Source organism: Cebus imitator, unplaced genomic scaffold, assembly GCF_001604975.1.
Source record: "Cebus imitator isolate Cc_AM_T3 unplaced genomic scaffold, Cebus_imitator-1.0 Scaffold12, whole genome shotgun sequence".
Lineage (NCBI taxonomy): Eukaryota > Metazoa > Chordata > Mammalia > Primates > Cebidae > Cebus > Cebus imitator.
In genome coordinates this window covers 7915738-7936347 of record NW_016107327.1, presented here as the reverse complement: position 1 = coordinate 7936347, position 20610 = coordinate 7915738, and the positions used below count along the sequence as shown (strand labels likewise).

The window sequence follows — 20610 nt, the reverse complement described above, 5'->3', positions numbered from 1 at the left end:
TTTTGCTTTATGGCCTTTCGGTGTTTTCAGAATGATGTAAGAATAACATTGAATGTGGGGGAGCCAAATCACTCCTTGTTTCGCGTTATTCTGAGATACATTAACCCTGGAACTGAAGCAGCATCTGGTCATATAACTATTTATCCATCCTGGGGTGAGGCAAGTAGGTAAAATTTCAAGCCTCTTTTCAATTAAGAAATAAGTAGTGAAACACTTTCTCTGATTTTCACAAAGTTGATCACGCTTAGAAGATGTCAAGCCTGGCTCGTGGTCTGGTTAGACAGTTCTCTAGGTACTCTGTCATTTATTACCGTTCATTCTCTAAACAATCACTTATGTTCTGCTATTAAATTTGTCATTAACTCTCATTTAAAAAATAGATATAACAACCTGTGTACCTTGGCTGAACCCCATGGGTTATGATGTCTTCACTGAGCAGAGCTAATTTATAACTCATTCATGGTGAAGTGGGTGTCACCTTTTTGGTGTTACCTGAGAGATTTTGGCCTGCCGTCCTAAATTCTTCCATTGTTTCAAACCAACCAAATAGTCAGAGGAGAAATGGGTAAGAATGGGAATTTTTCCTATGAATTCTTTAAAGCACAAAACCCAAAAGAGCTCCAGGAGGGCTGCAAACTTGACTCAGGGGCGAGAAATTCCCGAAGGCAGAGGGACAAGAGAAGAGAGCACAGCCTCACCACAGGCAGAGAGAAGTCCTGGAGGTGTGTTCTTGAAGGTATGAGGGCTTCTACCTGTCCTGGAAATAGATTCCAAGAAGCATTTGGAATTTTACAAGGATACAAAATGGCACCAATGGAAATCTAATTTAGGATCAAGATGTGTACCATCTTTGATAAGTGTCCATGGTTCATTCCGAATGAGGGAAGAAATGATGGCATTTCCAAGCTGTGTCAGCCCAGCTTGCGTGGCTGGAGGTTGATTAACCCATAGAAAGAACTAGCAGGCTTACTTGGTCATTTACGAGTACTTTAGCATCCATTTCCTCACATCATAAGAACTTTGCAAACGGAAGAGAGTTGAAGAGAAAACAGAGCTGAGAGGTTTAGTAAATTGCCAGGTACAGCTGGATGTTTGTAGACAAAGTCTTCAGACTCCAAACTCTTAACAGGCCCCTCTGCCTCCTACATGACAATAACAGCAGCAGTTTGCCCTCTGTTAGCTCAGATAGTTGGAATACATTTTGCTTCATTTCCTTGTCCTCCTGGACAGCTTTCCCCTAAGTCTGAGTTAGGAGCCCCAGTTATGTTATGTCTTGTGATAACTTGTGCCTCCTCCCAAATACCAGTGTCCAGACTGTGCCACATTCTCCACGTTCTTCTGTCTGCTGGTCCTTATTCCTCACTTCTCCTGTCCTCACCAGCAGGGAGCAAAGGCCCTGCTTACTGTGTTTACTGCCATGTCACCAGAACTTAGTTCCAAGCCTGGCACGTAGTAGGCCCCCATCAATTTTTGTAGAACAAGAGTGGACACGAGGATTTGGAGAAGATAATTGTTTGGAAGAAAAAGAAGTGTCAATTGAACTCAGATGCAACAGTTTATTTCTTTCTGAATCTCTTGCAGAAGGTCCTCCTTTTGTTTAATGCAGAAGAAAATGTATTTTGTCCTGAAAACAGACAGTGAAGCTTTTTCTTATGCGTGTTCATTAATAAAAATTAAAATGTAAAAATCACATATGCTATAGTCCCAGCTACTTGGGAGACTGAAGTGGGAGGACTGTTAGAGCTCAGGAGTCTGAGGCTCTCAGGAGCTATGATTGCACCTGTGAATAAGCACTGCACTCCAGCCTGGGCAACATAGTGAGACGCTGGCTTTAAAAAAAATCACATACAAACAAAAATGGAAAAAATAATTTAGTAGCTAATGTAATATGTTGAACACTTTATACTATATGCAAGGAGCTTTCCTAAACTGTTTATGAGTATTAATATATTAATAGGTTAAACAATTCTTCATAATCCCAGTGTAGATAGCCTTGCTAACATCTTATCAATGTCTTTCTAGCCTATTTAATACATATGCATTTGCGTAGTACCATTTTTAAAGATAAGATCAGTAAATCTGATCAGTACATATCATCTAACTGAGATGTAAACTGAACCTACAAAACTGAGTGTCTAAAATCATAACACTGACTGATAGAAAAAGGCCTAAGCAGTTCTTTGTATTTCTGATAGGTGCTGCTCAAAGCAAAGAGATCACCTTCTTGCCGAGTAAGGAGCCAGCCTTTGTCACCGTCCCCGGAAATGGTTTTGCAGACCCATTTTCAATCACCCCAGGAATATGGGTTGCTTGTATTAAGGCAGAAGGAGTCCTTCTGGTAAGACTTAGTTCTGAATGGAGAGCTCTTGTGGGATTTTTCCTACCTCAGAAATGGTTCCATCCAAGACTGTAACTCATAGCGATCATAAAATATCAAAATCATTGGTGGTTTTAGAGACAGGAATTATTCAGCCCCAGCCGGAGGAAGCTGTGGTGACATTTGCCATCAAATGACATAGGAACCAACTTGAAGTATCTTTTGTATCCTTCCAGCTAGCTTCTCTTGGACAAATATATATATATATATATATATATATATATATATATATATGTATTCTCATGAAGACTCTTAAGTCATCAGAACAAATTCAAAGCCATCATGAGCATGTGGCTTCACCCTTCCAAAGCTTGTTTGGGATTTTCCAGCATGAGTCAGAAGTATATCTAAAAAAATAAGCCTGCCTGGAGATTGTGTAGAACCAAGTAAGAAGAACCTAGAAGACAAGAAGATAGGAATTTCAGTAAAGTTCCTGAGGGTGGAAAGAGAAGCAAGAGGCTACAGGAGCCACTGCTTCTCCCTGACACTCTCTCCGCTTTCTTCTGCGTTAAACCTAACGCAGGTGTATTCTCAGCAAACAGATTGCCTGCAACAGAGAACTCCTTATTCGGGAAAGGCTATGTCTACGAACACCTAATAGAATAGCCAGAGGAGCCATGGGGAGTTGGAAGGGTGAAACCTGCTGTTTCAGACAGCCCTCTTTGCTATGTGCTTTAAGGTTTGCTTTGCTTCATAGCAAGGTCTTTTCGAAATAAAGTCCTAGGGGAAAGCTTGGTCCATGTTCCCAGAGTAGAAAACATAAAGCTTTTCCTTCTGGCACGACCTTGTTTATTGACCATGTTAGCAAATCTTAGGCAAGTCCCTTAATTCAAATCCTGCCTCTTCCAATCCTACCAGTTGCTTCTTCCACACAGCAGGGAAAATACTGCTCTTAATAGTTCCTTCCAAATCTGGGATCTTACAGGGATAACATGAAGGTTTGCGTCATCCATTCAAGACAGCAAAGGAAGATCAGGAGGTCTCTGTTCTCCTTGTATCTTCTTAGTAGGAAGCTTTATTGCTTTTTTAAAAAAAGTTCAAGAATATTTCACAGATGGTAGGAATGAGGCAGAGGAAAGTTCCATTGATATCAGTAATGGCTACAAAGTTGGACTCATGGAAAGTAGAAGTTCATTATACAAGTTACTATTTGGGCATGGAAGATGCCTAATGACATTTAGTCTGTGCAATTGTGTAGTAATTCATATATATGCCTCCATATTATAATCCCATCATCTCTAAAACTATCTTATTGTGTGTCTATTATCAACCATCACTGCTGTAGTTCCTGTTAGAGTATAAAGTCATGAGAGAGGAGACATGGTCCCAGACTCGGCGAACTTACTAGTAGAACAGTAACCATTTTAAAATTTCAGCTTACTGAGTCCCCTGAGCCACAATCTCCTACTTTTCCTTCCTGTGCATTTCTCTCTAAGGAGAGAAAAAGCCTTCTGGTGTGTGTATGAGCTCTTCGCAGTCGAAGCAAACATTCCCTCTTGTCTTCCCTCTGTAGATGCGAGCTGCTGCTAGAACGGCTGCGGACTGTCAGTCATCTACATCCCAGAAGCCTGGGGCTCTGCTCTTCCCCGAAGAGCTGCTTAGCTGAATTTATGCTGTGGGCTTCGTTTGGCACACTCAGTGGAACATGTTCTTCCTCTCGTTTCTTGGGACAGGCAGTAGGCCAGTTCCATTCTGTGAATCACCAACATCACAAGGCATCACTTTTGATACCATGCCGTTTGAGCGTTACTCGGGTGTGGGAGTAGAAAATGATCCACATTCAGTGTTCTGTACTGGTGAAGGCAATCAGCATTTCCACAGAACATCACATCAATTGACAATGTATAATCTTTGTTAATTTGTGAATTTATAAACAACCCAGGAGAGACAGTAAAATTTCTCCTGAAACTTGAAGAATAAAAATGTTCACACTGACAAGTTTCTCTCTGATACGTAAAGAATCTTCGATGAGTGGTTCTTTGTGTTTTGGTGGGTCAGGATGAAGAACAAAGCGGTTGATATGGAGAGTTTAGTGACTTCAGCTGGTTATTATTGATTTAACTAGCATGTTTGATTATTTTATAGTCAAAGCAGGGCTACCATCAAAATGAGTGATTCTCCTTTTGCTCTTTATTTACTAGGATTACCTGGTACTCCTTCCCAGGGACTACTATGAAGCCTCTGTGCTGCAGCTGCCGGTCACAGAACCATGTGCCTACTCAGGATCACCCCAGGAAAAGTCAGTATGGGGCAGATGGTGCAGCTGCATCATTGGGGTCCTCTAAATTAGGAGCCTTTAATGCAAACTTTCATGAGGTGTCTCAGGACCACTCCAGCAGCATGATGCTTAGGATAATTAGTTGTGATCTTCCTCTGTGTCTTACTTGTGACCTTCAAATAAGAGTCACAAAGCACTTTGCACACCATAGCTGGCTTAGTTAGGAGTGGCTGCCACCCTCGAGTATGTGGGAATGTTGGCACATGCCCAAGTAAATGCCCTCAAGGTCAGTCCTGCATCCGGTGAGAGGAAGAGCTTAAAACAGAACCCAGGTTTATGGACCTTTGTTTCTTCTCTTCCCCATGTAGTTGAAAATTTATTGCTTAATTATTGTAACAGACGCTTAATAAGAGTTTGTTGAAGGATGATGAATGAATGAGTGAACTGAATGACGAAGAGTCTTTGGGGATGTACTTTGATATTCTGTTTGATGTTTTCACTTGTAACTATTGATTTTGTTGTTTTGTTGTTGTTGAAGTTGCTTGCTCTACCAGCATTTGCCAGTCACCAGGTTCCCCTGTACCCTGGCTTGTGAGGCCAGACACTTCCTGCTTGATGGGGAGCCAAGACCTGTGGCAGTGAGGCAGCCCACACCTGCACACCCCATCATGGTGGAACTCAGTGGAAGAGAGGTGGGGGAGCCTTTTATTTATTATCAAAGTTATTACTACCTCCCCACCTGTGTCTGCTGAAAACACTTGGCCACAGTTGCTTCTCAAACTTAGGGGAAGCTGGAAGAATTTCTCAGAGGTGTTTATCAACATACGCTGAGCTATCTGATTTGGGGTGGGGCTGGATGGTACACTACATGGAGCCATGTTCAGGCTGTTCTTTGAGCACTTTCTAGACATGGTGGGAGATGTGGGTAGCCATAGAAACCTTTCTTTTCGGTTATCTGGATTTAGAAGGGGGCTTCCTGTTCTCCCTGATTCAGGGCAAGATTTCTCTTAAAAGACAGATGAGACTCAATCCAGTAAGCCTGCAGAAATGACACAGCTTACCCTAAAAGGATACCACACTCACTCACTCTTCAACCTAACAGCTGAATTCCTTGAGCTCAGAATCCGGAACTTCTACACCCCAGGGCACCTACCGCATGGCGTGGAGGACAGGTTACTACAGGTCTTGGTATTACTTTTCTTCCAGGAGTTCTTCAAACTTCAGAACCAAATTTAAGATCATACTGATTTAAGATTTGAGTTAGAGCTATAGGTTATCAACCATAACAATAAGAACACACAACACTTCAAAATGAAGACGCTGAAAAAAACTTCCTTGACTATATTTTTGTTCTTTGCTTTCTATAACATCTCTGTTTTATCCTTTTGAGGAAAATATTCATTTGGGGGATTACATTTGTGGGATGAAAATATATGTGGAATTAATTATAACTGAACATTTAGATGTGTACATATTTGTAAACCACATTTCTATCATTTCGAAGGTAGCAGTTAAAATATTCATTTTATTAGAATTTTCATTCTACAAAATAATATATCCCTGTTGTAACAAGTAAAACAATATAGATATGCATAAAAAACCTAAATGATCTTTCCTCTACTCCATTCTAATACCAAGTTCGATGTATCCCTCCCTACCCATGCTATGTGTGTATACACACATGCATGTATACAGGTATGGGTTTATACATACATATATACATAAAAATGCACATACACACACATATATATATACAGATATATGTGTGTGTGTGTGTGTGTGTGTGTGTGTGTGTGTTCCTTAGACAACAGGATGTATGATTGAAAAGGGCTAACCCCCAGGAAGTGATGCTGGTGATTCATCCAGGAGGTTCTAACCTCTGGTTTAGCCCAGAGCTACAGCACAGAGCTAGTCAGCAGGACCTCAAGACTCTTTTACAATACAGAAATATTTTATTTCACTATCTCTAATTTAGAAGTTATCCAGCTTATTGATTCAATTTAATTTGTACTTTTAAAACTTTCCTATTGGCTGTTTATCATATTTACTTTTTCTTGTCTTTTCTGCCAGTTTTTGTTTCAAAACTTCCTGTACTTTGAAGTGAAAGTTACTCCTTCATTTATCTTTTTAGTATACTAAAGGCCTTGGAGCCAGGTGATTTCAGAATACAGAATTTTTAAGATTTGAGAAAAGACAGCATCTCCAGTGAGGTCTAAGATAATATTCCATAATCAAACAGGTTAATATTTCTTCAGTGAAAAGCATGAATAGGCTCACCTAGTGAGACACATACTGACTATATACATAGACTTATATCAGTTTAGGTCAGACTTTCCCAGCAAATGATCGTTGGTTAGATTAGGTTTGCCACCAAAACAGTTACAAAACCTATTTTCTTTTCAGAGTTAGGAGATGTCAGATCATGGACCAGTATAGTTAAAGTCTTTGTCAGATTATCCCATAAAATTCATCTCATCTGAAGTGAACTCATCTTCTGATTGATGACTTTGTTACCTGTCTTTCTTAATATTCTGTTTCTTTATGTGTTTTGAAATTTTGTGTACAGGCTTATTGGCTTATTTTGAATGAGAGGTTTTTACCCTCTTCTTCTGTCACATCTGTTTCAGCCTGGTAGTTTTGCACCGTCTTACCTGTCCACTGGATCCTTAGCCCAGGAGCAGGCATTACAGTGTGCCTTCTCTATTGTTGTGACATTGAAGATAGCACAGATTCAGACACTGACCCCATGAATGGCTTAGCTCAGTTCTTGGTCATGAAGCCACATATTTGAGTTTTGGTTCCCAAATTCTATAGCTTCTTTTAAAAATTTATTTATTTTCATATGTTTAGGGGTGTAAGTGTAGGTCTTTCTTTCTTTCTTTCTTTCTTTCTTTCTTTCTTTCTTTTCTTTTCTTTTCTTTTCTTTTCTTTTCTTTTTTTTTTTTTCTGTTGTTGTTGAGACAAAGTCTCACTCTTGTTGCCCAGGCTGGAGTGTAGTGGTGCAATCTCGGCTCACCGCAACCTCCACCTCCTGGGTTCAAGTGATTCTCTTACCTCAGCCTTCTGAGTAGCTGGAATTAGCAGGCACGTACCACCATGCCTAGCTAATTTTGTATTTTTTAGTAAAGACAGGGTTTCTCCCTGTTGGTTAGGCTGATCTCAAACTCCCAACCTCAGGTGATCCGCCTGCCTCTGCCTCCCAAAATGCTGGGATTACAGGGGTCAGCCACCGCGCCTGGAGAAGTACAGGTTTCTTACATGCATATATAACATAGTGGTGAAGCTGGGTTTCTAGTGTACCCATCACCCAACGTGAACATTGTACCTAGTAGTTCTTCAACATTCACCCCCCTCTCATCCTCCCACCTTTCATAGTCTCCAGTGTCTGTTACTTAACCCTGCATGTCCATAAGTACCCATCATTTAGCTCCCATTTATAAGTGAGAACATGCAGCTTCTCATATCCATAACTCAGGAGGCAGATTGGAAGCAATTTTTAAGCTTCTCTTTTAATTTGAACATCTTTATCTTCAAAAAATGTGCCCGGATCTGGCCACCGTCTCTTACGGTGCATGTTTTGTTGTTCTGTTTACTCTGCATGAGCTGAACTGCTGACCAAGATAACCTGCTTCCAGACCTGGAGGACAACAGGCTTGTGACTTCAGTTCCATTTGGGGTTTTCTTTAATTTACGTTTTATCATGTATTTACTTTTGATTCCAAGTATATCTTTTTGTTTTTCTTTCGAAGTGTTTTATCCAGAGTTGCTGTCTCTTGGAGCAGAAGGGGTATAGCAAATGTGAATTCTCTGTGCCATCTGAACCAGAAGTCACCCATCTTTAAAAAATGCTAACCTATTTCTATTAAAATCCTCCTCCTCTCTCCCGCAACTCAGCCATTGCAACATACTCCTCCCCTTCAAAACAGAACTCCTCCAAAGGATTGTCTACACTCTCTGTTTCTAATTCTTTATGCCCCACTCGAATCTCAACCCACTACAGTCTGGCTTTCACCTCCCACTCCATTAAATTTTGTTTGCCAGGTTTCCAGTGAGATTTTTGTCACTAAATCCGATGGATATGGTTCAGTCCTCATCTGTTTAACATCTCGACAGCTTTCCATGCCTGATGGACACTCCCTGCATTCCCAAGCTCTCTCTTGTTTTTCGTAATTTCAGAGCTGTCTTAATAATTTAAAAATTATCAACAACCTGGTTTTCTTTCTACCTCTCTCATCACTTCCTCAAAATATCATTTGCAGGCTTATCCTCTTCTGTCTAGCCATTAAGTGTTAGAATTTGTCAAGGCTCAGTCCTAGGCCTTATTGCTCTATGTTCTGTCTCAAGGAATCTCATCTACGGCAATTGTATCAGACCCACCTCCACATAGATACCTCCCATGTTGGTATGCCTCGTCATACCTCTGCTTTCATATGCAGACCAGCAAGTCTGCCTTCCTTGCTAACATCGCCTCTTTGATGTTTCAAAGCAATCTCAAATTCCGTTTCAGTATTCCCTACCTAAGTTAATGCCACTACCATCCATCTAATTGCATTCTTACGGTCATTTAGGACTTCTCCCATTCTTTCCTCCACCCAAACCGATCCATCCATGAGTATGCATCCCAAACTTTTCTTGGCATTCTCCTTCTTTCTCTCTTGTCCAACATCCAATCATTTTTGTGAGAATCTCTGTAGAAGCCTCCTAATTAGCCCCCCCACACCTGCTCTGCCCATTGCACCTCTCGACCTGTTCTCCAGGCTGTAGCCAGCACTCTCATTCTGATGGGAATATTTGATCAACGCTTGTTGCTCTTAGGATAGAGACAAAGATTTTAATGTGGCTTATATGTCTGCCCTTTCTACCTCCCAATTTTGTTATACCGCCGCCTGCTCTGTTTCCCTGTTCCTCTGACCTACCTTCAGTCTCTTGGGCTTGCATTATATGGGACCCTATAGCGTCCTCTGTTGTATGTAGCCTCCTACTGTAAGCCGTTCCCTCTACCGAAACACTCTTCTTTCCCTATGGCCTGATTGTCTTCTCCTTGTCTTCCACGCTCACCTAAGTTGCTGCTTCTTCAAGGAAGCCTTCCCGTCTCGCTTATCTCCTCAACTAGCTCAGTCCCCTGTCTTATACCTCTGCAGAGCATTTGTCACGTGTAGTTTTATGCTGTATTTGTCTAGTTACCTAATTACTTGATTCAAGTCTGCCTGAGGGAATGACTGCCTTGCCTCCAATTGTATGCCTATCACCTGGCTGGCGGACTGGCATAGCGTAAGTATTCAGTAGTAGTTTGCTGATCAAATCATTTGAATCCTCATTTTGTCATGAGACATGTTACTTACCCCTTTTAGTTTTGTATGGGCAGCAGATTTGATAAACCCACCGTCTATGTCATTATCCTGAAACACTAATAACTAGTAGAGGTCAGTTCTGTGCCACAGAACCAGAAATATTCCTCCAGTTTGACACTGATTCCATTTAAGTTCCTTTTGTAAAGATAAACGATACACATAAATAATCACAATAGCAAACAGTAAAGTTTCTGTTTGCCATCTTTTATATCTTTTATCTGAGTTTCTCAAACCTGACGTTTCCCATCAAATGTACCTTAAACTCCTCAAATAAGTCTTCCAAAAAGTAATCCATAAAATTTAGGGTGGAAAGAGTAGCAGAAATTTATAATAGAGTACAAGATAGAACTTGCAGCCAGTAATAACTTCTGGGAGAAAACCTGACACCTCATCGACCTGTGAGTGCTTTGTGGTGGGGCCGTGACGGTCAAGTTCTTGTTTGGAGATGCCCAGGGGTGAAATGCTGGCAATAACCGCTCCACGTGGTGCAGCGGCAGAGCCTTATCTCCCTCTATAACATAGAGTCAAAACTGGTGTGGACGAGCCACATTCCTTCCCGAGGGGAAGTCTTTCTATTATTTAAGTGACAGAAAAAAAAATCACTGTGGAAAATAGCAGTTATTCGGTTCAGAGCCATTCAGAAGGAATACCAAATGTGAATTTCCTAAGGCAGGGAGGGGGAGGACCATTTTAATTAAGTGTGGTAAAGCTTGCCTGGGCCTGAGCTTGTGGGCGGAGGTGGGTTACACTGCTGAGGAATACAGTTGTAATATTGGTTCAGGCATTAAATATGCAAACACACTTTGACCCAGCGATTCCACTTCTAGGAATCTTACAGAAATACTAGCATTAGGATATATGTGTGATGATCATATAGCATTATAGGTTGTAGGGAAAATTAAATACAACCTGTGCCCCTCAATATGGGATTAAATCGTTTTATATTCATACTAGAGAATGGTAGACAGCTATTCAAAAAATGAAATATATTTGCATGTAAGTATATTTGCATGTATATATTTTTGCAATAGACACAGAAATACCATTGAGTAAAAAAAGCAAGTCATGGTAAAAAGCAATAATCACAATTGTAATCATAATATATACATAGTGCTTATTGTATGTCAAATACACTTCTGAGAGCTCTATATGTATTCACTTAATCCTCAGAACAATCTTGAGGGGGAGTACTATTGTTATCTGCATTTTACTAAGGAGAATGCTGAAGCATACAGATACTAAGTAACTTGCACAAGCTCACACAGCTGGAGGCTGTCTGATTCCAGACCCCGAGCTCCTAACCAGTAGGTGATATCAGGGGAGGGCACACTTTTTCTGTAAAGGGACATAGTAAGTATTTTTCATTTTGCAGGCCCTGTGGTCTCTGTCATCGTAGCACAAAAGCATCCCTAATTGCCTACTATGATCACAGCTTTCTTTAACAAAACAAAACAAGTGTGTGCATATTGGGGCATAGAAAATGGTCTGGAGGCTGGGTGCAGTGGCTCACACCTGTAATACCACACTTTGGGAGGTCAAGGTGGGCAGATCACTAGGTTAGCAGTTCAAGACCAACCTGGCCAACATGGTGAAACCCCGTGTCTACTAAAAATACAAAAAATAGCTGAGTGTGGTGGAAGGCACCTGTAATCCCAGCTACTTGGGAGACTGAAGTAGGAGAATCACTTGAAACCAGGAGGTGGAGGTTGCAGTGAGCCGAGACCGTGCCATTGCATTCCAGCCTGGGTGACAGAGCGAGACTCCATCTCCAGAAAAAAAGAAGAAAGAAAAAGGTTTGGAAATATGAAAACTATTAACAGTCCTTATCCCAGGAGCAGGTGTGTGTGTCACTTTTACATTACTTCCCTTAATACTCATCAGTACTTCGTTTTTACTTGAAGTTTTAGAATGTCTTTTACCTTGGGAAACAAGCAGCAAAATCATTTCTGGGTAGAAAGAGTAGAAGCCTCTCTAAGTAGGGCTGCCAGATTTAGAAAATAAAAATACAAGATGCCCCATTAAGTTGTCCAAATAAACAATGAATAATTATTTGTTATTTATTTCCATTTAAAATGTAACAGGGCACCGTGTGTTTTATCTGGCATCTCAACCTGTAGGATGTTATTTCTTACTTGGATGACATATAAAAATACTTCCAGGGTGTCTTCTGGGCTCTATTTTCACAGTGCTGATGCAAGTGTGGCCAGTACATGTCACAGCTGGATCACAGTCTGTCTGCTTGGCCTCTCTGACAGGTGGAATTGCATCTGCGGCTGCACGTCCCACAGGTTGGCCGCTACGTGGTTGTGGTCGAGTATTCCATGGAGGCAACCCAGCTGTTTGTGGCTGATGTGAACGTGAAGAGCCCCGGGTCTGTTCTGGCAGGCCAGGTGAACATTTACAGCTGCAAGTACAGGTACTCAGTCCCACCATGGGAATTCCTCTGTAAAGGAGCAATGAGGAAATCTGCCTTAGGAACGTTGGCTGTTATTTGCATTGGGAAGTTGTTTTCTTTTTGAGGCAGCTCTAGCAAGCAGGTGACTAGTTGTGTGGTCCAACGTCATCACCAATGTGAATATTGGGAGTCCTCTCTATTGGCAGCATAAAAATGTGGCATTTTCTTTTTTTCTTTTTTTAATTGCATTTTAGGTTTTGGGGTACATGTGAAGAACATGCAAGATTGTTGCATAGGTACACACGTGGCAGTGTGATTTGCTGCCTTCCTCCCCTTCATCTATATCTGGCATTTCTCCCCATGCTATCTCTCCCCAACTCCCCACCCCACCCTATTCCTCCCCTATTTCCCCCCAACAGACCCCAGTGTGTAGTGGTCCCCTCCCTGTGTCCATGTGTTCTCATTGTTCAACACCTGCCTATGAGTGAGAACATGAGGTATTTGATTTTCTGTTCTTGCGTCAGTTTGCTGAGAATGATGGTTTCCAGATTCATCCATGTCCCTACAAAGGACACGAACTCATCGTTTTTGATGGCTACATAATATTCCATGGTATATATGTGAAAATGTGGCATTTTCTTAAAAAGCTATATGATGTACTTAGCAATTTGGCTCAGATCCACATGACACAACACAACCTCTTTATTTGATTCTCTATCACTCAGGTATGGTGCAATGAAGTTGCTACTCTCAGCTCAAAGGCTGTGTCAAGTACCTGAGTGCATAGCATAGGGAAGAAGACTCCTTCTCAGTAATGTTAGGGGGTGCACACCTACCTTTGCAGCATACCTTCAGGACTGGGCATAATTAATACTTGATGATTGTCACGTGGAAAAAAAAATTGACAAAGGACTTCAAAATTTGCCCTGATGAAGTTCTTCTCTTCCAAGCGCACTGACTGACAAGGGTTTATTAAAAATGGTTTTGTTTGCATAATATTTCAAGACGCATGCAAATGTTCAGAGCATGCTTTAATTAAAGAATCAGCATAAGGGTGTTTCCACATGAAACTAATTGTATAATAAACGGCACTGGAAGTCAGAGTCCCTTGAAGCAGCAGATGGAGCGCTCCGGTAAACCCATCCAGTTCTTGGCCAAGGCCTTGAACATTGTGTTACCACTACTTTCATGTTGCTTTTTGTCAAACCCAAGATGACCTGAAGCAATGGACATTTTCCCTGTTGTGAAAATGGAAACAAACAAAAACTTATCCAAAGAGCTACTTTTAGTAGCTTAGAGTGGAAACTTTTACGAGAATTGATCAAATGGCTATTGAATCAACATGATGCCCTCAGCAACCGTAAACAAGCAGCTGTGGCCTTTGTCTTTGGGTGATGATAGAACCAAACAAGGTAATTGTATCTGGCTTTTCAACAGGAGCACAAAGTGGGCCTAAAAGAGTTCCCTGGGGATGTTCTGTCATTATCTGAAGGCATGAGCTGCCTCTATAGATAAAATCAGCAACCACTGGAATGTCCACTCCCAAATGGGTGGGTTGCCAGCTCACCTGAGGCCTGGAGACTGTTAGCCACAGGGCCTGGGGCAGGGTTTCTCCATGCTCATGTGTCCATGCCCACCCACTTGTTCAGCTCTCCGCTCCTTCTACCTCCAGATCCCATGGCTTGACTATTGTTGCTCAGGATACAAAGTAGAGATGGCTAAGGGGGCAGGAAGAAATATTCCTAATAACCCTGGTGACTCTGAATCATCTTAGAAGAGCTCTGGGAATATGTGTGCCGAGGAGAGGAGGGGAGTGGTTTAAAAAGCAAAGAAAGAAAGGAACCCTTTCTGGACACCATGGTGGTTGTTTCACGACCTAAGTCTGAATGGAATTATTGAGAGTGAACTGCGTGTCAGTCTGCAGATCACTCTGGCTCTGAACATGACGACACCAAAGTCCTGCTGTAGGAGTTTTTATCCTTAGAAACGCGGAACGGCATGGTTTCAGACTAGGAACCACTTTCATTGTGTTTAACCACTCCACGGAAAGTCCTGTTGTATTTTGTCATATGGCTAAAATATTTCCTCTTTCGCTTCCTTGCCTGTCATGTGGATAAGTGAAAATGAACAGGCTACAAGGATGGGAGTCCAAAAAATATGGTGCAATTGGAAAATATTTGACCCATAAAGACCTATGAAAGGCCCCCTCAGCATTGCAGCATTTCCTGCTGAGGTTTGAACTTTTCCCAGCATTTCTCAAGTGAGCTCTAACGATGTTAAAAACAACAACAAAAACAATATCCCAGCAGAATAGCAGTGGTGCTAATAGAAATACCACTTTTCAAAGTAGTCCTGTGATAAATCTAATCTGCTCTCCATAAGAGAGATGATCGTTAGTGATTAATCTGGTTATTACTTAGACTATTTCTTAGGAGGAATTTAATATAGAATAAGGATAAAACTAAGTGAATCACTTAATATATTTAACCCTAGGATTATGACTAAATCCAAAAGAATGTGTTTTAGTGGACACACACACACACAGACACACACACACACACACTAACATTGGGGAAAAGAAAGCAACGGTTTATTAAGTTTCTAATATATACCACAAACTGGGCTTGGCTTTTTGTATAACTTATTTTAATTCTCACCAAAAAAAAAATTGCCTAAATTACTTCAGCTGTTTCTCAGAAGTAGTCCTTCGGTTTTAATGTAACACCGGTTTCAAATTATATTTACAGACAGAAAATTTACAGCCAAGTATGAAGTCAGAAACACTACTCCAAAAGTACCTCCTCTAAGGGTTTTACCATTAGAGTTATTTGATTCAAAACTGTGAGCTTTTAAATGTCCCTGAACTCTGTATCTCACTTGATGTGATGGAGGGAAGAGATACTACAGGTAGAAATGAAGAAGAAAGAAGGAGGTCCAGATGGGGTTTTGGAAGCAAACTCGGGGTCTTTCCATGCTGGAGGAAGGCCAGCATGCTCACTGCCTTGGCGTGGGATGGTGGCTGACAGGCTGGTGGGTGACTTCAATCGTGAATAGTCCCAAGAATGTTGGCTGTGTCTTAGAGATCTGCAGTTGCTTACCCTGGGGCCCTTTCTCTCGAGAACTAAACCTAGTACTTCATTAAACCAAGTAGAAAAAGCACGTGGGACCCTTAGCCCTGAGAGGTACAATACTGGCCACAATGGGAAGGTGGAAGGTTCTTTTCCCCATAGAGATTGTGAGCTGCATCCCTCTTCAACTCATCATGCAGGAAAATTCACTATAGTTCATTACGTAATAAATAGGTGAAACCAAAGAGCAATCAGCCACCCCATAAGGATGTGCAGAATGAGGGTAATGCCGGGAATCAGGCTCAGAAAACTGTTTTCTCTTGCAGCGTCCTCTGCCGGAGTGCTGTGATCGATCACATGAGCCGCATCGCCGTGTATGAGCTATTGGCAGATGCAGACATTCAGCTCAAAGTGCACATGGCCCGATTCCTTCTGGTATGCTTCTGTTTTGCCCATTGAATTTTGGAAGCATTTTGCTGATATCTTTATTTTTGTAAAGCTTATTAACATTTTGGCTGGAGTTGCATTACTCCTGTAACCTGAAAGAATTGCCACTTTAATGTTTACTCTTCCCATCTAGAACCTGACTTGCCTCTTCATTTGTTTGAGCCTTTTTGATATGGCCTAATAAAATTCAATCATCATATTTAAGCACCTCTCACAAAATCCTATTACATTAATTTTTATTCATTTCTGCTATTATAAAGAAAACATCTTCTGTTATTATATTTCCTAGTTTATCATTCTTGCCAGAGTTTAGAGATGCCATTGGCTATTGTTTATTTTCTTTTCTGTCTTACTATTTTATTGTCATTTCATTATCTCTATTAGCTTCTTGGTAAATTTTATCAAAACTTAAAACTTACAATTACCTAGTTTAAAAAACGGTTTCAGAAAGAATATCATTCAGTTAATCAGATATGTATATTATAAGAGTTAAAATATCAAGTGTGGCAGATTAAATAATCTTCATGCCCACCCTTGTAATGGCATGACTTGAACATTGAGGATTATGATAACAGAGGCAGTGGCATTTGGCTAGAAAGGAAGGGGCCAGATTTACAATGAATATCTCAGGGAATTTAAGATTAAGTGTGAAGCAACTTCCTGTAACTGCTGATACTACACATGCATCACATCCTGGGAAATGCCAGGCCAGCCTGTACTAATGTGTTTTAAATATTTGTGCCTGATAGTATTAAAAACTTTGAGCTTGCTCTTAAGAAGAAGCTGGAATTCAGTTTTTAAAAAATTATAATTATAAAATTATGGCTCCTTCTTAAAGCATAATAATCCAAGGGAATCTAACCTCTTCATCTTTTGAAATTACAATGGAGCTGAATCTTCATTTAAGAATAAGTTTTCCCTTTCTGAAGAAGTCAAGTGCCATTCAGAGTCAAGGCTGGCTAGAACATAAGCCTCATGAAGGCAGGGGTGTTGTCCATCTTGGACTTGCAAGACCCCCTAGTCTCTGTGGTATTCAACAAAAATGTTTGTTGTTGCTGCTGAATAACTTTGCAGTCAAGCTGGTAATACAGTTTTTATTTAAAATGAAATGTATTGATCAATTAATGACTAAGTTTCTTGTGTGACTCAAAAACTAGCTCTGGAGACTGTTGCTTCAACAAAGGCCAAATGTGCCTGAAATAGGAGTCATCCTTCATTAAGAAAGGTAATTTCTAGCAGTGGCAGCCCTCACTTTGAAAGGCAGGCTCTCTGGCCACAGCTGCATCCCCTCGCTTCATCCCAACCCGCCTAAATAGCCAGGATTGCCGCAGGGCAGGAGACAAAAAACAGGCACTGAAAGAGTAGTTTCTGAGCTTTCTTATGGCTTTGTTCTCAGTTCTATTTATGTAAGTATTTCAGCAGTAATTCAGTCAGTAATCCTGTAAAATGGTAAAAAGGATTTGTTGCACATACTGATGCCTGAGGACATGCCATCCGCAGTATTTACTACTTTAAAATAATGATTAGATTTATTATGGATAAATCCTTTACTTAATAGCTTTTTTTAAAAAGTATGCACTTTGGGAGGCCGAGGCAGGCGAATCACAAGGTTAAGAGATTGAGACCATCCTGTTCAACATGGTGATACCCCGTTTCTACAAAAAATACAAAAATTAGCTGGGCATGGTGGCGCATGCCTGTAGTCCCAGCTACTTGGGAGGCTGAGGCAGAAGAATCGCTTGAATCCAGGAGGCAGAGGTTGCAGTGAGCCAAGATCGCACCACTGCACTCCAGCCTGGCGACAGAGTGAGACTCCATCTCAAAAAAAAGTAGAAAAAAAGAAAAACAGCATGTTTGGCCGTGCCACTGGTTTTGCTGGTAACGGCAATGTGCCTTTGTGCATTGTATTTGCTCAATAGCATCAAGTTTGTATCATACCCATTGAAGAATTCTCAGCCGAGTATGTGAGACCGCAAGTCCACTGCATTGCCAGTTACGGGCGATTTGTCAATCAAAGGTAATATATTTCCTTCCTGTCTCCCTGTTCATGCTCTGAGTGATACTGGGATGAGTATAAGGCCAAAAATTTATACTCAACATCAGAAATGATCACAAGCCAAGGTGATAAAGTCTTGTGGTGGATTTAAAACAGAAAGAAAGAAAAACCAGTTAAATAATTTACCCCAGCATTCTTTCCAGAATTCCATAATATCAGAAAGCTGACACAGGAACAACCAGGGAAATGGTTAAGCCTACCCCTGGAGGGCAGGAACCCTGAGTTCTATTCTGAGCCCTTGAAAAGAGTCATTTTGTTCACATCTTTTAATCTCTCTGTCTGAGACTTTTCATTTGGAAAACCATGAAAGTAATGACCTATCTCATAACTATGTGATGAGAATCAGCTAACTAATTCCCATCTTATTAGAGTTTTGGTAGGGCTGTTTTGCTGTAGATTCAAAAACAACTTATAGGCATGGTCATGAAATCTGGTGTACATGGTTAGGACTGTAGGAGCCACCAACACAATGCAATTCTGGCTGTGCATGAAAGAGACGATGTATATATTTTCTCTTTTATATAGTGTTCTGTCAATATGTATGTCTAGAGGTGAATAATGTTTTATTGAGTTGATCTCATTTTTTTTTGTTTCTGAAAGTTGTTAAGTTTTTATTCATTTGCTACAGAGCACAGAAAACAAACAAATGGCCCAAGAGCAAGAATACACGTTTGGTTTGCAGGTAGCGATCCAGTGGGAGAGAAGGTAAAGTAGAGGAGCAACTATATAGAACTTTAGGCCATGGTAAGGAAACTGGATTTTATTTTAGGTGTGTTAGAAAGTCATGGGAGATATGTAAGCAGAAAAGTAACAGCATCTTTCTGATGGGTTTAAAAGATCCCTAGCTGCCTGTGAAGGGTGGACTATAAGGAGACAGCATGGACGGGGAGGCTTCTCAGCAGGCAGCTGCATTCATTTGCCTAGGTAAGAGATTTGGTACTAGAGAGACTGGCTTGGATTAAGGTGGTAGAAATGGAGTGTAGTGACAAAGAGAGTGGATCTCATTTTAATAATTTTACTTCTGGAAAGAGAAGTTTCTACAAGTTTCTGTCTAATTTACCTTACTTCAAATTTAAGATTCTCTCTGTTTCAACTAGTTCAATTGAACAGGTGGCTGGAATACACTTGGCACAAGTATCGTATAACGATCCCTAGAGTCCTGTGGTTTCCCCAGCACTGGATACTTTTGATGCCCATGTGGTCCTATGCTCCAAGTCTGTCTCTTCACTGATGGACAGTTCTGTAGTTTTGGGTTCTTTTAAGAATAAGATTTTAAAATATTCTATTTTTCAGTGCCACCTGTGTCTCTCTGGCCCATGAAACTCCTCCAACAGCATTGATTTTGGATGTTCTGAGTGGCAGGCCTTTCCCTCACCTGCCCCAGCAATCTTTACCTTCTCTTGATGTTCCTGGGCTCACCTTGAAGGCACTGCAGGTAATGTGCTGTTTCTAAACCAGTGGTTCTCAAAGTATGGCCTCTGAAGCAGCGGTATTCACATCACTTGGGAACTTGTCAGAAATGCAGATTCACAGACCCACTATAGACCTGCCCAGGTGGAAGCCCTGGGGGTGGGCCCAGGAATCTAAGTTTTAACAAACCCTCCAGGTGATTCTGATGCCCCTGAAGTTTGAGAATCTCTACTCTCTTCTGTGAAGAGTCCCAGAAATGTAGGCATCTGGTTAATCCTGCCTAGGATTACCCCTGCCTGACGCCCTTTCCCTCCTGAGTTCTGTCCACTAGACATTTGGCAATTATTCATGGCCCATATTGTAATATCTTATATTTTTGTGGACTGCTGCTGTTTAATATTGTTGTTTATTCATTATCTTTCCAAGTTGGATCATAAGACTTTTAGAATAGTTGTTATACCCAAGAACCTTTATTTATTTATTTATTTTGAGACTGATTCTTGCTCTATCACTCAAACTAGAGTGTAGTGGCATAATCATAGCTCACTGTAGCCTCCAACTCTTGGACTCAGGCAATCCTCCCATCTCAGCCTCCCAAATAGCTGGGACTAGGGGAGAGTACCACCTTGCCCGCCTAATTTTTTTCTTTTTTATTTCTGTAGAGATGAGGTCTTGCTATGTTGCCCAGGCTGGTCTCGAACCAGTAAACTTTTCCATATCCCCTACTGCACCAGCACAGTATCTTGCAGGTAGGAAATTCTCAATAAACTTTATTAATCAATCATCTAGAGCACAAAGGTGAAATATAATAAGGTAATATATTTTGTAAGCTAAAAAAAATCACAGGACTTTAAAAATTCTGCATTATAAAAATATACTTTATATTCTGATATTACAAGGTTTAGTATCCCTTATCTAAACTGCTTGTGATCAGAAATGTTTTGAATTTCAGATTTTGGAATTTTTGCATTATATTTACAAATTGAGCATCCATAATCTGAAAGTCTGAAATCCAAAATGTTCCAAGGATAATTTCCTTTGGACATTGTATCCGTGCTCAAAAAATTTCAGATTTTAACCCTAGAAGAAAATCTACGCAAAACCATTCAGGACATAGGTGTAGGCAAGGACTTCATGACCAAAACACCAAAAGCATTGACAACAAAAACCAAAATAGACAAATGGGACCTAATCAAACTCCACAGCTTCTGCACAGCAAAAGAAACAATCATTAGAGTGAATCGGCAACCAACAGAATGGGAAAAAATTTTTGCAGTTTACCCATCTG

General features: G+C 40.8%; 1 protein-coding gene across 3 annotated transcripts in view; it reads left to right on the top strand.

Annotated features, from left to right (window-relative positions):
- LAMA3 (laminin subunit alpha 3) overlaps positions 1–20610 on the top strand; it is a 265798-nt gene that overhangs the window by 134048 nt on the left and 111140 nt on the right. For 2 of the 3 annotated variants that reach the window (XM_017498569.2, XM_037727996.1), the window contains 8 exons: positions 31–163; positions 2196–2338; positions 4519–4616; positions 5134–5287; positions 12202–12362; positions 15736–15844; positions 17776–17873; positions 19206–19347. In XM_017498569.2, the coding sequence (XP_017354058.2) occupies positions 31–163; positions 2196–2338; positions 4519–4616; positions 5134–5287; positions 12202–12362; positions 15736–15844; positions 17776–17873; positions 19206–19347 (1038 nt within the window). The remainder of the gene's footprint in view (positions 1–30; positions 164–2195; positions 2339–4518; positions 4617–5133; positions 5288–12201; positions 12363–15735; positions 15845–17775; positions 17874–19205; positions 19348–20610) is intronic. The other variant, XM_037727997.1, reaches the window with a different exon arrangement.